At 37.5% G+C, this 14153-nt stretch overlaps 3 protein-coding genes across 7 annotated transcripts; 1 reads left to right on the top strand and 2 right to left on the bottom strand.

The window, feature by feature from the left end:
- The first annotated feature begins 4314 nt into the window (after window positions 1–4314).
- On the top strand, window positions 4315–6346 carry LOC107890692 (40S ribosomal protein S10-1). The gene is made up of 5 exons (XM_016815218.2): window positions 4315–4726; window positions 4812–4860; window positions 4964–5240; window positions 5348–5477; window positions 6070–6346. The coding sequence occupies exons 1-5, from the start codon at window positions 4724–4726 to the stop codon at window positions 6142–6144; spliced, it is 534 nt and encodes a 177-aa protein (XP_016670707.1). The 5' UTR covers window positions 4315–4723; the 3' UTR covers window positions 6145–6346.
- Window positions 6347–6762: 416 nt separating this feature from the next.
- LOC107890691 (BTB/POZ domain-containing protein At1g63850) lies at window positions 6763–9623 on the bottom strand. Its single transcript, XM_016815217.2, has 3 exons — window positions 9209–9623; window positions 7972–9124; window positions 6763–7894 (listed from the first exon to the last, which is right to left on the bottom strand). Exons 2-3 carry the CDS (start codon window positions 8932–8934, stop codon window positions 7016–7018), a joined length of 1842 nt encoding a protein of 613 aa, XP_016670706.2. The 5' UTR covers window positions 8935–9124; window positions 9209–9623; the 3' UTR covers window positions 6763–7015.
- Window positions 9624–10256: 633 nt separating this feature from the next.
- LOC107890689 (hydroxyproline O-galactosyltransferase HPGT1) lies at window positions 10257–13534 on the bottom strand. Of its 5 annotated transcripts, none has more exons than XM_016815214.2 (12): window positions 13204–13531; window positions 13046–13109; window positions 12812–12861; window positions 12522–12715; window positions 12135–12195; window positions 11985–12057; window positions 11737–11857; window positions 11462–11549; window positions 11307–11357; window positions 11033–11104; window positions 10853–10965; window positions 10257–10674 (listed from the first exon to the last, which is right to left on the bottom strand). In XM_016815214.2, the coding sequence occupies exons 1-12, from the start codon at window positions 13323–13325 to the stop codon at window positions 10652–10654; spliced, it is 1032 nt and encodes a 343-aa protein (XP_016670703.1). In that variant the 5' UTR covers window positions 13326–13531; the 3' UTR covers window positions 10257–10651. The 5 variants fall into 5 exon arrangements, 3 of the variants coding, with proteins under 3 accessions (XP_016670703.1, XP_040957109.1, XP_016670704.1); XR_005918289.1 differs by having other exon boundaries at window positions 10639–10674; window positions 10853–10982; window positions 13204–13534; XM_041101175.1 differs by lacking the exon at window positions 10257–10674 and having other exon boundaries at window positions 10742–10982; window positions 13204–13533.
- Window positions 13535–14153: the final 619 nt, after the last annotated feature.

A 14153-nucleotide genomic window follows, 5' to 3' on the forward strand; every position in this document is an offset into this window, starting at 1 on the left:
TTTTCAACCTTTGGAATCAGGATAATGCGCGTTTTGTTAATAACACTCAAATCCTCTTGTCCCTGTAGAACGGATAAACAAAAGCGAGTAACCTCAGGCCTAACAATGTGCCAATAACGCTGAAAGAAGAGGGCCAGAAACCCATCCAACCTAGGGGCTTTCAAAGGCGTCAAGGATTTGACTGCATAGACAATGTCCTCCTCCGTAAATTGTCTTAAGAGCCTTTCATTCATACTACTAGTAACTTTTTCCTCTACTAAGCTAAACAAATGCTCATCTGAACCTGACTCTGAAGCAGAGAAAAGCTTACCAAAATAGTCAGAAGCTACCTGGAGGAACTCCTCAGTGGAATTAGTACTTCTCCCAGCTCCATCTTCCAGTTCAGAAATTCTACAACGAAAGTGACGTTGGACAGCTACCTTGTGAAAAAAGCTGGTATTACGATCCCCATTCTTTAGCCAATTCACCCACGCACACTGCTCCTAAAATAATTCCTCCTTTTCAGCTTCCAACTTAAGCCCCAATTGGACCTCTATAATCTCAGCTAGAACTTCATCTGACGGATCTTGAGTGTAAAGATTCATTAATCTGTCTTCTAAACGGAACCGATTCCTCCGCTCCTTAATACTATTCACCTTGCTCCATTTTAGTATTTGAGAACCCATTTTCTCCAACTTACTCAGTACACCTCCAGATTTTTTCCCATCATCTCCTAATCATGCCTTCAAACGAGCCCTCTAAACACCACTTAGCCTCAAATCGAAAAGACTTCTCATACTTATTTTGACGGTTCTATACTCCCCCTAGAGTATCCAGAATAAGAGGGCAATGGTCAGAAAACGAGTGACTCAAATGTTCCAGACAATATCCAGGAAAAGTATTCATCCAGCTCAATGAAGCAACACCACGATCCAGACGTTCCCTTAAATTAGTCGATGCAAATCGTCCTCGTTCCCATGTGAACCATCTGCCAACAAAGCCTAAATCATTAAGGCAACAATCTTCGAGAACCCCGCGAAAATCCCTCATTTGTCCAATTGGTCTGAGGCGACCACCCTTCTTCTCAAAGGAATCCATAATTTCGTTGAAATCCCCCATCACCACCCAAGGCATATCCTGATCTTGATCTTGATGCAACTGGCGTAGCAAATTCCGCGAATCACCTCTGCGTCTTCCATCTGGATGCCCATAGAAACCAGCGAACCTCCAAACATTTCCACACTCATTATCATGTACCTCTGCGTCTTTCAAATATTTCCTTTCCAACCTAACGACAAACCCCCTTTCGTACCAACTGGACCAATATCGATGTTATTCTCAAAACCGTACTTTAATCTTACCAACTCCATTTTCTTTGAACATAATTTCATTTTTATAAGAAACAAAATTCGGGGATTAATGGCTCTTAACTTGTTTTTTAGCCTTATAACGGTTCGTGGTCTCCCCAAATCGCGAACGTTCCAACTTAGGATTTTCATCGAGCCCGGCTGCTCTGATTTTCAGAGCTAGCCGAAACATTCATAGATCTAGATCCCACATTAGCATCCAACATAACACGTGACCTATCCACTATTCGCTGTCGCTTTTTCCCCTTAGACAACTCTAATGACTTTTTTCTCCTCCAAATCCAACTCCATTTCCCCCTGAACGATCCCATTTGCAGTCAAATTATCTATACACCCATCTCGCTTCTGAACAATTCTACCACTGCCTTGAATTGGATCAGGACCTAAAGGAATTAGATTAGGATTTAAGTTCCTACCAGAATCCCTTGCATTACCATACATGACGCCTGCCAAATTTTCCTCACTATACGGAGATCCATCTATTGCCCGCAGCCACCTACTTATCGCCACATTTCGACGCCTGACCACAGCACGCAGCGATAAATCCCAGCCAAAGACTATTTTTGACGGTTCAATAGTCAGTCTAACAGGGCAGTAACTTTCCCCGTGCCCCAGTTTTCCGCAAATAAAGCAAAATAAACTTAATTTCTCATACTTAAATCTAGCATAAACCACCATAGATTTCCCTATAAAAACTTTCTTTTTTCACTTCAACAGGGCAGCAACATTTAAACAGATACGAATACGCATATAATGTTGAATTCCCAAAGTCGGGATGGATGCATCATACTCAATATACTTGCCACAGAAATCACTAAACTGTTTGGCCATCGAGACACTCATCAGTCCTGGCGGTAAGTCGTGAACTTGAATCCAAAACTCAGTGTGATTTAACTCCATCACCGCTGGGTTCCCTTCGGCAGGTATTTTTTGCAGAATAAGTAAATGATTATTAAAAACCATGGAGCCCCCGTAACAACCCTTTCAATATCGATCTTATGAAAAAATTGGAAAAGATACCATTTTTCTCCTATCTCCGTTATACAAATCCCTCCTATTGGGTGCCAAAGATCTGCCAAAGTGTTGCGTAATGACGGGAAATGAACAACACTGCCTGTTAGGCACCGTCCCACCAGACATAGTTGATTAACACGACCCACCGCTCCTTCATCCTCTTGAAAAGCATCCTCTTCGTCATCCATCAAATTCAAATTCTCCATTGCTTCTTCCATCTCACCTTTTGCACCTTTTCAATCGGATAGAAAGAGACTTAATTCATAGAACGATCAGATCAGCAACTAAAGAATTGAAGAATCTCAGATGCAGAAGAAAGAAACGTGCCAATACGGCAGACAGAATCCCGTGCCAATACGGCAGACTATTTTTTTTTATAATTTAACAATTTAATTAAAGTGATTTAAAGTAATATATACTTCAGACCATTTTCATATGTTGATATCTTGATCGATAAAAACCAAATTGGATAACTTTATATTCTAAACCATGAGCAAAAATATGCAAAAACATCGTAACAACTTCACCTATAGAGGCATACATTGTTTCAATCAATCCACCCCACTCAAATAATATCTTGCAAATAGTTTTTGAATCAACTCTTAATTGTTGAATGTAATCATGTTCCCATCCATAAGATAACATTATCTTTCAAATCCCCAATTTCCGACTGACCTTATTTTAAACTTTTAAAAAACAACAGCAATAATACTAACAATACTCATAATATATTATTTTTCTCTTCTTCTCTAGCACCTTTTTTTATTTACACGAAATAAATTGTTTCTTGCATATCATCCGTTGCCCACAACATAAAACAAACACAATAAAATTAAGTTAAATAATCATACTTAAATAAAATTAATATCACTATCTCAAGTATTACATATCACATATGGTTTTATTAAATACAATAGTAACAACTTCTTATGACACATTTTTCAAGTAAATATTCTTTCTCAATAAAAGGGAAAATGAGAATATATATTTTTTTTATTATCTTATCAATTAATTAATATATTTTAAAAATTATTTTATATATATATTTGACATGGTGAGTTATTAAGGGGGAGGGAATGGTCCAAACAAATATGATGAGAATGAAGTTATTTTCGGTGAACAGAAAAGAAAATGTTAGCATGACTTAGTTTACAAAGAGAAACAAACAAAAGTTAATTTACTTGTAGTCCATATTTTAGTTAAGGACGGCAACTTGATATACCTTTCTTAACTCATCATCCATTTCATCCTCGAAGTTGATGTTTTAGGGAGATGATGTTGATTTGTGGGTTAATACCCAAACATGCATTACTTTTCTTTGTTTAATAGGAAATTTGAAAATCATAACATTCAATCACCTAAAACAGATAACTCTTGTATTTGACATAAGTGATTGCGAATTAGGTTAAATTCTGCTATTAAACTTCTATGTTAGTACCTGTATTTTAATTTGATCATTTTCAGTTCTGTATTTTTAGAATTTGAAAATTTTAATCCTAACTAAATGAAAAGTATTAAATTAATGCGTTTGTTATTTTTGTATATTACTCACAAAAAAAATTAATTGATAGATTTAACAGCTATTGTTTGCATTAAGATTAAAACTTTGAAATTAAATAAATATATATATAACCATTGAGAATGGTCTAATTGGTAAACGTAAATTAATGATATAATTTTACACATAATACAAGACTAATGATATAATTTAAACAAATAAATTTAACTGTTACTGTTAGGTTAAGGCTAAAGTTTTCAAATTCTAAAACTATAAGGACTGAAAATTATATATAGCAGGCAACCCTTGTACGTTTTCCATATGCCCCAAGGCTGCTTGAAAATGCAAGTTACGATTTAACAATTGTCAAACAAAGCCGTTTTTATCCTCCACGGACAGCTCTTGTCTGTTGTTTTTTGTTTTCTTCTATTGAAATGATCATCAACTGGCTGACACGTTATTTTCTCAGTTCCCAAACACAAATGCCCCTTTCAGCCTAAGGGATAATCAACAAGACAACCATGAAGAAAAATTTAACGTAGGAAGATCAGATCATTACTGCCAGAAAAAAGAAAACTTGTAAATATCAAGGCCCCGTCTGGACCCAGACCAAACCTTGGTCCAACACAACAAGGGTTTAATTCAGTTTTATCAAATGAATATTGAGCCCATATTTCTTTCCAATTGTATAGCTTATAAAATCCTATAGAAAAGCCCAAATGTAGAGTAAACAAATACTATAAAACCACTTGCATCTCCCGAAGTTAGGGTTTCTCTGATATCATACAGTTAGTAAGACAAGGAAAAACAAAAGCCTCTTCCTTAGCTAACTGTCTAAGCGGCTACTTTATACCGCATCTCAACCATGGTAACTCTTCTCTCTTTCTCTCTGTTTGGTGAAAATGTTTGCATGGGAATGTGTTTGATATGTTTGGTTTTTTTTCGATTGTTAGATCATCCCAGAAAAGAACCGCCGCGAGATCTCCAAGTACCTCTTCCAAGGTAGCCAGTCGAATATAAATCCCATACCCATTTTATCTTATTCGTATTGCATGTAAATCTTTGGATTTAAGATCTGGGTTTTATTATTATTTTGATTAAACAGAGGGCGTTTGCTATGCGAAGAAAGACTATAATTTGGCGAAGCACCCTGAAATTGATGTTCCAAATCTTCAAGTAATAAAGCTGATGCAAAGCTTCAAGTCAAAGGAATACGTGCGTGAAACTTTTGCTTGGATGCATTACTATTGGTACCTTACAAATGATGGCATTGAGTTCTTAAGGACTTACCTGAACCTTCCTTCTGAGATTGTTCCTGCTACTTTGAAGAAACAAGCTAAACCTGCTGGTCGTCCCATGGGCCCTCCCGGTGACCGTCCACGGTAATGGTTTCATTCTTTCAAAATTTGCTACTCTTTGATTTTTTCCTATGTTGGTTGATGAAAATTTGTTGCTTTGTTAATTTTTATGCTGGTTTTGAATGTATCAGCGGCCCACCACGCTTTGGTGACGGTGAGAGGAGATTTGGTGACAGAGATGGCTATCGCGGTGGTCCTCGAGGAGGCGGTGATTTTGGTGATAAAGGAGGAGCTCCAGCTGATTATCAGCCTTCATTCAGGGTAATGCTTCTTTCAATAATTTTGGGACCTTTTTTTAAATATATGTTGGCTGTTTTGTTACCACTTGGATTATGACTTTGTTTACAAAGTTAGGCTTGTCTGTATGAGGTTTAGGGTTTTTACAGTAGTTCTTAGCTGTCTTAGTTATGACCAATTATGGAATTATTTGTTTGCTTTTTGGTATTTGCATACCGTGTTACTGTCTCTGATGTGGGGTATGTTCATTTTTTTAAAGTTTTCCATGCATTTCAAGAATCCTTAGAGGATTGGATCCTCACACCCATAATCGAAAATGTGTTTGACACATGTGTCGGATACGAATATTTCAAGAATAATGAAGAGTCTTGAGTAACTTGGTTTACTTGTTTTGTTCCACCAGCTTAGTTTCAAATATGAAAATGAATTTTGTACCTGAGATTTTAATGCCTATAGTGGCTTAATATAAGCTGTGAACGAGTGTTGGGCTTGCTATGATGTTATTCTTCTTTGAAGAATGCAGTTTCATATAATTTGCTTGCACCATATCAATGAGGTTATTTACTTATAATAGAGAAGCTGATATAATTTCATTGTCTTACTTGTGAACGCCCAGGGCCCTGGAACACGGCCTGCTTTTGGTCGTGGAGGTGGTGGTTATGGTGGTGCTGGACCTGCTGGTCTTCCTTGAGAGATGATTTTTCATGATGGATAATTTTGTCAGTTTAGGTTTGTTATCATATGGAGTTCATAGAAGTACTTGGCTTATGCTTCAATGTTCGGTAATTTTGGTTTGATGCTTAAAAACGCTGCTTCTCTTTGGTTCATTCATGGGGAATTCTGAAACAATGTTTTCTTTGCACCAAGTGCTTGATATTTCTGTTCTGTTCTTACGAGCTTTGTTGCATTAATTTTTTTTTTCGATCAGAACTGAGTTATGTTAATATTTCCATACAACATAGGCACCTAACCTCCACCAAGGTTGACATAAACCTGGACTCAAGATTTGATCAAAACTGATATGGATATTCCTAAATGCCTAAATGCCTAAATGCAAATCTTATCATTATTTCTTACACAATAAATTGGCATGATGTTTTCTTTCTCACAAATCTTCTCATCTGCATCATATTGCAGCGTACTCTGCATCCTACAATCATACTTTTAGCACTGATCTAAGATCAGGAAGCCATAAATCCAACAATCTTTGGTTCAGCATCTCTCGCAGATGGCCTTTACCAAACCATGGTCCAGACTAAGATTTTCCATGTCTCAGTCCCTAGTGTTGCAGATAGCTTCAATGGGGGCATTTTGAAAGGATCCTAAACTAGAATATATCTCAAACATATGACCCTCCGTTACAAACAAAAACAAATCACCCATATCTCTAACCTTTCTATATTAGTTTGGTTTCAACATAAGAAAGGATGTTGCAGTCTTTTCCAGACTACATTCATCTATAGGGAACACGAATGAGCATTGTGAAAAAAACTCGATGCAACACAGAAATAGGAATTTCATGAGCTCTTAATGGTTGCTGTTGTAGCTTGTAGTTGATTGCTTCAACGCCAGAACGCTCTCCTCCACCAAACTTCAAAACCTCTTTGAATGTTTGGACAATCTTCACCCGAGTTCAAGAATCTATCAAACCAAGCAAGCAATATATCTTGCTGCCATGCCAGAGGCAATGTGAGAATCGTGTTACTAAGACCATCCTCGATTAGATGTCGATCGAGGCCTTTTGATGCTCGCCTCATCATCCACCCGAAATCATTGTAAAATGGTACCAACCATGTCTGTAAAAGCAAGAACCTCGCTTCCTTTGACGCCAATAACTGCCCTTTTCCAATTCCAACGAATAGACGGGCAGTAACTCGGCTAACTTCGAACCTATGGATTGGTGGAACTTTGGAATGAGTGGCAGATAATTCAGACTGAGAAGCCCAAGATTTTAGAAAATCCTCAGCTATCTGTCTATCAATCAAAATGTCTAGAATCCAATGCAAATTATCTGCTTGTCTAGCAATCTGATTCACATCCTGCAAATCTGATGAAGCTGCTCGGAGAAAATGGCGTTGAAGCAGTTCCAGACAGCCGTCACAAGCGGAGTATAAAGACTCTTTCCGGAGATCGTTCTGAGAGGGATTCTCGCGAAGCATCTTCAACACCAATTCTTTCATTTCACGCCTTGCTTTTTCGTCTTTGCCTTGAAGAACCACATGCAAAAGCTTGAGAAGCACTTCTTCATTATCGCCACCATCAATTCCGTTGCTAGCTTCAATAGACACCCTCTTTAAAACTTCCCCAGCTCCCACGTTTTCAAGGCGGAGCTCCGCCAATAAAGAAGCCACTTTTTCTTCTTCGTCCTCCGTCCACGGCGCGGCTTCCAAGTACTCCAAGCAAGAAAGAACCCCAGCATCAAAGCCAATTGCCGCTGAAACCTTAAAAAAAACACCATTTCAACAATCCGATAAATCTTTAGAACATTAAAAAAGAAAAAGAAAAAGTAAACCTTTACCTTCAAAATTCCAAGAACCTTAGAGACGTCCTCTCTCAGTAACATCTTCCTCAAATCCTTACAATACATCAACCTCAAAACCTCAATGTAAACCTCTACGTCATCACAATCTGCTATTTCCACACTGTACGGCCCAGTAGGTCCATTCGTCTCTTGTGATCGGTCCGATAACTTCACTGCAAAAAACCTACTGTGAGCCACCAGTATTTGCCTGTGAACGTTCATTGACACACTAATTCCATCCTTGGAACTAAGCGTCAGCTTCATATCACTCGAATTCGGGTCGTTGAACTGGTTCCCAGGGCTACGAGTCGATAAAAGATCCGAAATTCGTTGCATGGTCAATGCCTGCTTATCGATGACAGGAGGGGGGTGGTTTTGTCTTGGAGCTGAAATGGGTACTTGGATCTGGGCTTGGTTTTGGGTTCGGTTTCTTGGGTTGTTATCGGGTTCGTTAGCCATCATTTCGAAAAGGGTCGGACTGGACCGTGTCTTGTCCGTTGGAGGCGGCGGAGACATCGGGTTCAGAAGACCCGCCGTAAGGGCAGAGTTGAACTTAGTGAAACTCCAGGGAGAATGACCGTTAGAGAGCGCCGTCTCGCCGGTGAAGTCCATGACGGGTGATACACTGCCCGGATAATACCGGATCTTGAAACCAACCAAAGAATCGTTCAAGCCCTGGTCATGAACACCGGAGGCTTGCGGCGGAAGAGGAGGAGGAGAAGGCGGGGGAGGTGGCGGAGCAGGGAGAGGCTTCGAAGCAGGGCAGCACCAAGAGCTATCAGGGGAAACAACGGAGTCGGAGCAGGGGTTTGTAGTAGCGGCAGCAGCGGAGGAAGAAATGGTGGTTTCTTTACAGTTGCGGCGTTTGGGCTTGATGGGTTGCGCTTGGACTTTAAGCAGAGCTGTAGGAATCGATGTTTTTGCAGAAATTGATGTCGTTGTAGTTATGGTTGTTGCCATGAATTAAAACGGTATTCAATGTTTACCTGTATTTTTTCTTGGTTGTCTTTTAGGAAAATAACAGCATTGGCATGAGCGATGGTAACTATTATTAACGGCGGTGGATACGAGAAAATAAAAATCAGAGCTGGGTTTGCCAATTGGATGAAAAATGGAAGTAAAAAACACGACCCTGTTCCTGTTCCTGTTCCTGTCAAAACATGAGCATTTAATGGAAGAGAAAGAGAAAGATGAGATTGTTGTGTGTTTGGGTTGATGGTGAAATGAAACCAACCTGGCTTTGAGGGGGTTTAGCAATGTTGTTACGGTGCAAAAGCTAGGAGCAGGGGACAGGCTCAACCCCACCATCGTGTTGGTGGTCACTCTTCTGATCATTTTCTTATGCGTGGCATGCTATCATGTCAGAGTGAATCATCCATATTTTCAAGAGTAAATTTATGGTACTAACAAAGAGTTAACATGTTACAAGGTCCGTGACACATGACAAGAGGCATGAGTTGGCGGGGATTGATTGTCTTTTGAGTCCCATGTGAGATTTGGTGGTTATTTATGGGGATTATTCTCTCCCCCACCCCGACCACCTTCACAATTACTTCTATTTGGGGTTTGTTTACCTTTGACTTCAAGGTAATTTCATATCATTATTATACTTTAAGCAACAACAAAAATGTTGGAATTTAAATTAAATTAAATTAAATCCAACTGCTACTTTCACATGGCCGTATGTATTTGTGTATCATAGTTATACACAAAACTCTGTGGGGTACCATCTGAATTGAATTTATATAACGTTTCTTAGCTAATGAAAGCCCTATTTTGGGCATGAAAAAAGTGACAAATAACAAATATCTTTTTTCTTTAAAACAATAAATGGAAAGGGTAGAGAAATAATAGGATTGACAAAATAATTACTTGTCAGATAAGTAGAAATCATGCTGGATGGAAAAAGTAAAAATAAAAAATCATAAATAAATAAAAAAACAAAATGATGAAATCTTGTCATAACATTTTAGTGGGTTTGGTTTAATATTTTGGCAACCCCAATCAAACGTGTAATTCTTTATTTAAAGTCGATTCGATTTCAAAAAAAAGATTAAATTAATTAAATTATTCAAGTCAATTCGAATAAATAATTCGAGTTTAAATCTAATTAAATTTTACAATTTAAATAATAGATTGGTACCAGTTCGAGAAAAACATACTCACCATAATTACAAAGCTTTAGTTTTCTTCGTTACAAAGCACTTATATAATTTAAATATCCAAACCCATTTCACGTTTCTGGAAAAATATCTCCCACCCTACTCCACAACAAAAAAAAGTACAAACAAGACTAAACGAGTATATATTTGATAAGAGTATTTCAGTCTTACAACTCTTCACTTGAGCTGAAATGCTTGAAATTTTATCAACTTGGAATCAATTATACAGACTATGATACATCAGCAATGATATTAAAACTGCTGTGCCTTAAAAAATGATGACTATGTTGTCCTACAAGTGCAGCTGTTCGGAACATAGAAGAACCAGGATCGAATTATCCGACTCATTCTTCAATGTCAATGATTCCACAATTCCAGATTCCGGATGCAACTGGTACTATGCCCCGGGGTGGGGACCAATGTTTTTGAGCTCGGAGTTGGTACTGAAACATCATAAGCAATGAAGCAGAACAAGAATGACCTTACTATATTTGCCAATGATCCGGTAAGTTCAATCAGATGGCCGTGCATATCGAACCTGAGACATAAGGGAAAAGACTTTACCAACATGGTGCACCCGAATATAAAGAAGCATTCCGTCAACACAAATAGAGAACAACTATATGAACGTGTGAGTTGTATTGTTTCAGTTCATCTTAACCAGTCAATCATCTCAGCCACCAGTGCCTATGATCAGGAAAGAGATGAAGATCAACCTGTAGACGAGGGCGAGCAGCAAAATTTCCTCTCATCGACATGCTTAACATCGAGTCCGATAAACCAAGAGCCTGTACTCACATCATCATGGGCATATATTCGAAGAATAGACCTGCAAGAAGAGGAAAACTATGGTTGACTCGGTGCGATCTAGACGGCAAGGAGGCATTGAGAATTACCTATTAATCGAGATAAACTGCACTAAAGCTCTTGAAAGGGCATATATTTCTCCTGAAGCATGCCGAAAGTATCTGCACCCAACACAAGAATTCTAAGGCGCAAATGGGAAACATAATATATGAAGATTGCATGTAACGCTAAGCATTGATCCTCGTTTGTATATATTGTTCGAAAAACCCAGAATTTGAACATGCATGCTGTTCTATCCAAGACTATCCAATCATTACTAAATTTCCATGACATACATGAGAGCAAAAAGATTCTGCTACTCACGATTTTGCATCGCCGAATTTCCACCAGTCAGGTTCATACCATTTGTGAGTCCTATAAATGTTAAAGAACGTCAGTGTAAGGGCTCGTGAATCTGCTGTGATCACTATATCCTACGTAAGTTATCGCCTTAACAAAAACAATCCGAGTACACTCACGGTTCGGAGAAAACTTGTCCGGATTTCATACACCCCATATAAACACGAGGCTTATCTGAATGAGCAGAGAGTGTTGTACCTAGTGTATCTGTAAAACAATCAAAGGACCAGCTATCAATATCAGTAAAGACTGCAAACCATAGCAGGCCTATTTTGCGGTTCAAAAATTTTGTTGTTCATCACTGAAAGTCATATTTTCGGCATGAATTCTTCAAATTTATGACTGAACTTAAAACGTCATTGAAAATGAAATAATAAGATTAAAAATCACATACCAATATTAACATAAACATCATCATTGACCTTAACATAGAACTCTGCATCCCAACTCTCCACAGCATGAACAAAGAAAAATTTTATCTTGTTTGAACTTTCCTCGGGTGCCTCCACTTGATTCTGTTGAGACATAAAGACCGAAATGAATATTCATCACTCCAAGATTGATTCCATAGGAGCATGTTGGTTAACGTAAAAACTTCACTAGGTATGCAATTAAGCAGCTTCAGCTAGCTGATTAGTATACCAGAACAATGAAGTCATCAGTCTGCCTATGTTCATTGTCGATCTCCCTGTCTAAACTATCTCTGCGATTCGCACTGCAAGTAATATAAATTTCAATGAGAAAAATGGAAAAAGAAAAAACTTCAGAAGCATGGATAAATCAGTTAGAGACCTTCTTCCTATCACGAACCGTACAACGATTCCCTTCTCTTCTAGTTTTCTCAAAGCTGCGCCTACACATAGTAAATGGAATGCAAATATCCATCAACATTAGTAAACAATCAAAGCGTTATTTCAATATCCATCTAAGTTATTAACGTTGCTCAAATTTTCATCCTAATTTCATCACATTTATTGCTATTGATGCCAAGCCATCTAAACTTACAACACAATAGTATCAATCTGTCGTGTGGTTTCATAGATTAACAGAAGCAAATCTCAGCTATTAACTTACTACCGGTACATGTGACTATGCCCAAGTGACTGAAACTCTTCCAATGCAAAGCATATTTGCTTAAAATACCACAAGTAACTTGTCAAGAGAAAGGAAGGGCATTACCTGATCCCATCCATGCTTTCCGAATTGCGTCTCGGTTTTTCTTTCGACCGAATGTCGTGATGATACCTATAACAGCTAATAGCCTTTTCTTAGAACGTGTACTGTCGTTCTCCGGTCGCTCCTTTGAAACGAACCCTTCCTGTCTTGCAGCAGATAAATCCATCTCAAGGGCTGATAACTTATGCTCTTGTTCCCTGGAATGTCAAGCTTTATTGGATTAGACTCGAATTCCCAAAGAAATAGAAGCAGAACAATGTGCGGTGCTGTAATTGCAAAAGCAAAATGGTTACCTGCAGGCTTCAACTTTTAGCTTATTATCAACAGATATAGCAGAATTTCCCTGAAATACAGTTTTTAACAATTAAATGGCATTGCGATTTAACAGATTTTTCCAGGGAAGAGATCATTTTCCAACTCCTCAAACATGAACATTATCAGAACTTTGAATTTCATGCTAAAACATCAAGCTTGATAGTGGATCCAAGTATCAATAGAGAAAATTTAAAAGAGAAAATGAAAATTACCAGAGCAGTTGTTGTGTGAAGTTGTTGAATTAAATATACTCTGCTCTCAGCGTCTTGCCACATGCTACATTCGCAAGTCACCCCAGAAAAAAGTAAGTTGCATATATGTATACGTATAACTTGAATGACCCCGAAAGGAAAAAGGAAAGAGAAGAAACCGGGCGGCAACGTAAATGGTGGCCATGGTAGCGAACATGGAGAGAACCAAAGCCGAAATTCGAGAATGAAAACCAAAGCCACCGGAGTTGGGAAGACGGTTACTCGATCCCCGGCTACGCATTTTCCCTTGTTTTCTTCAATAAAGAAAATTTAACAAGCAGATCTAAAGAGATCAAACAAGGTCTTCAAAAGAAACTCCAAGACTTGAGTTTGAATCTGGGTCTGAAGTCTGAACTCAAAAAGTTTGCACTTTTTCATTTTTCTCTTGGAGTGTTCTGTTTTTAAGCTTTTAACTGTTGGTTCGAGGAATAAGACTTCGTAACTAACGACTTCAACTGTTGAAAGGTCCGTTCCTTGTTTTTCTTTGTGTTTTTGCCTTTCCCGATTTCCCCCACTATTTCTTTACAGAGAGGTTAATTAAAATAAGAATAATATTTGAGGTAAATAAAAACATGAGCTCTTTTAACATTGAATAAAAAAAATCGACCATACTTATAAATAAACACTAATTAATTATAATTATAAAAAATAAATATTAATAATTTAGAGGTTTCAGGCTTAAGTTCCTAAATACGTTTTAGTACTTATTTATAATTAATTATTATTTAACTATATTTAAATAAAATTATTAATATTATTCTCAAAATATAAAATTATTAATATTTATTTATAAATCATAAATTTTCTTATATTTTGACACAATCACATCCATATTTTTTTAAAGACTTACATAATTAAATATGTGATCCAAGTTCCTTTATTCTATTTTTTTAATTTTTCTTTCTAGTCTCAAGATGCTACACTGTTAGATTGATCTACTAAAAGAGTAGACGGATACCAAATCCAACAAATTAAAGCTACAAGTACCACATTAAAATTTTTGTTAAAGTATAAGGTAATATTTTGTTATTATCTCTTTTTTATTTTATTTAATAATAATATGTCATGT

Source organism: Gossypium hirsutum, chromosome D09, assembly GCF_007990345.1.
Source record: "Gossypium hirsutum isolate 1008001.06 chromosome D09, Gossypium_hirsutum_v2.1, whole genome shotgun sequence".
Taxonomy (NCBI): domain Eukaryota; kingdom Viridiplantae; phylum Streptophyta; class Magnoliopsida; order Malvales; family Malvaceae; genus Gossypium; species Gossypium hirsutum.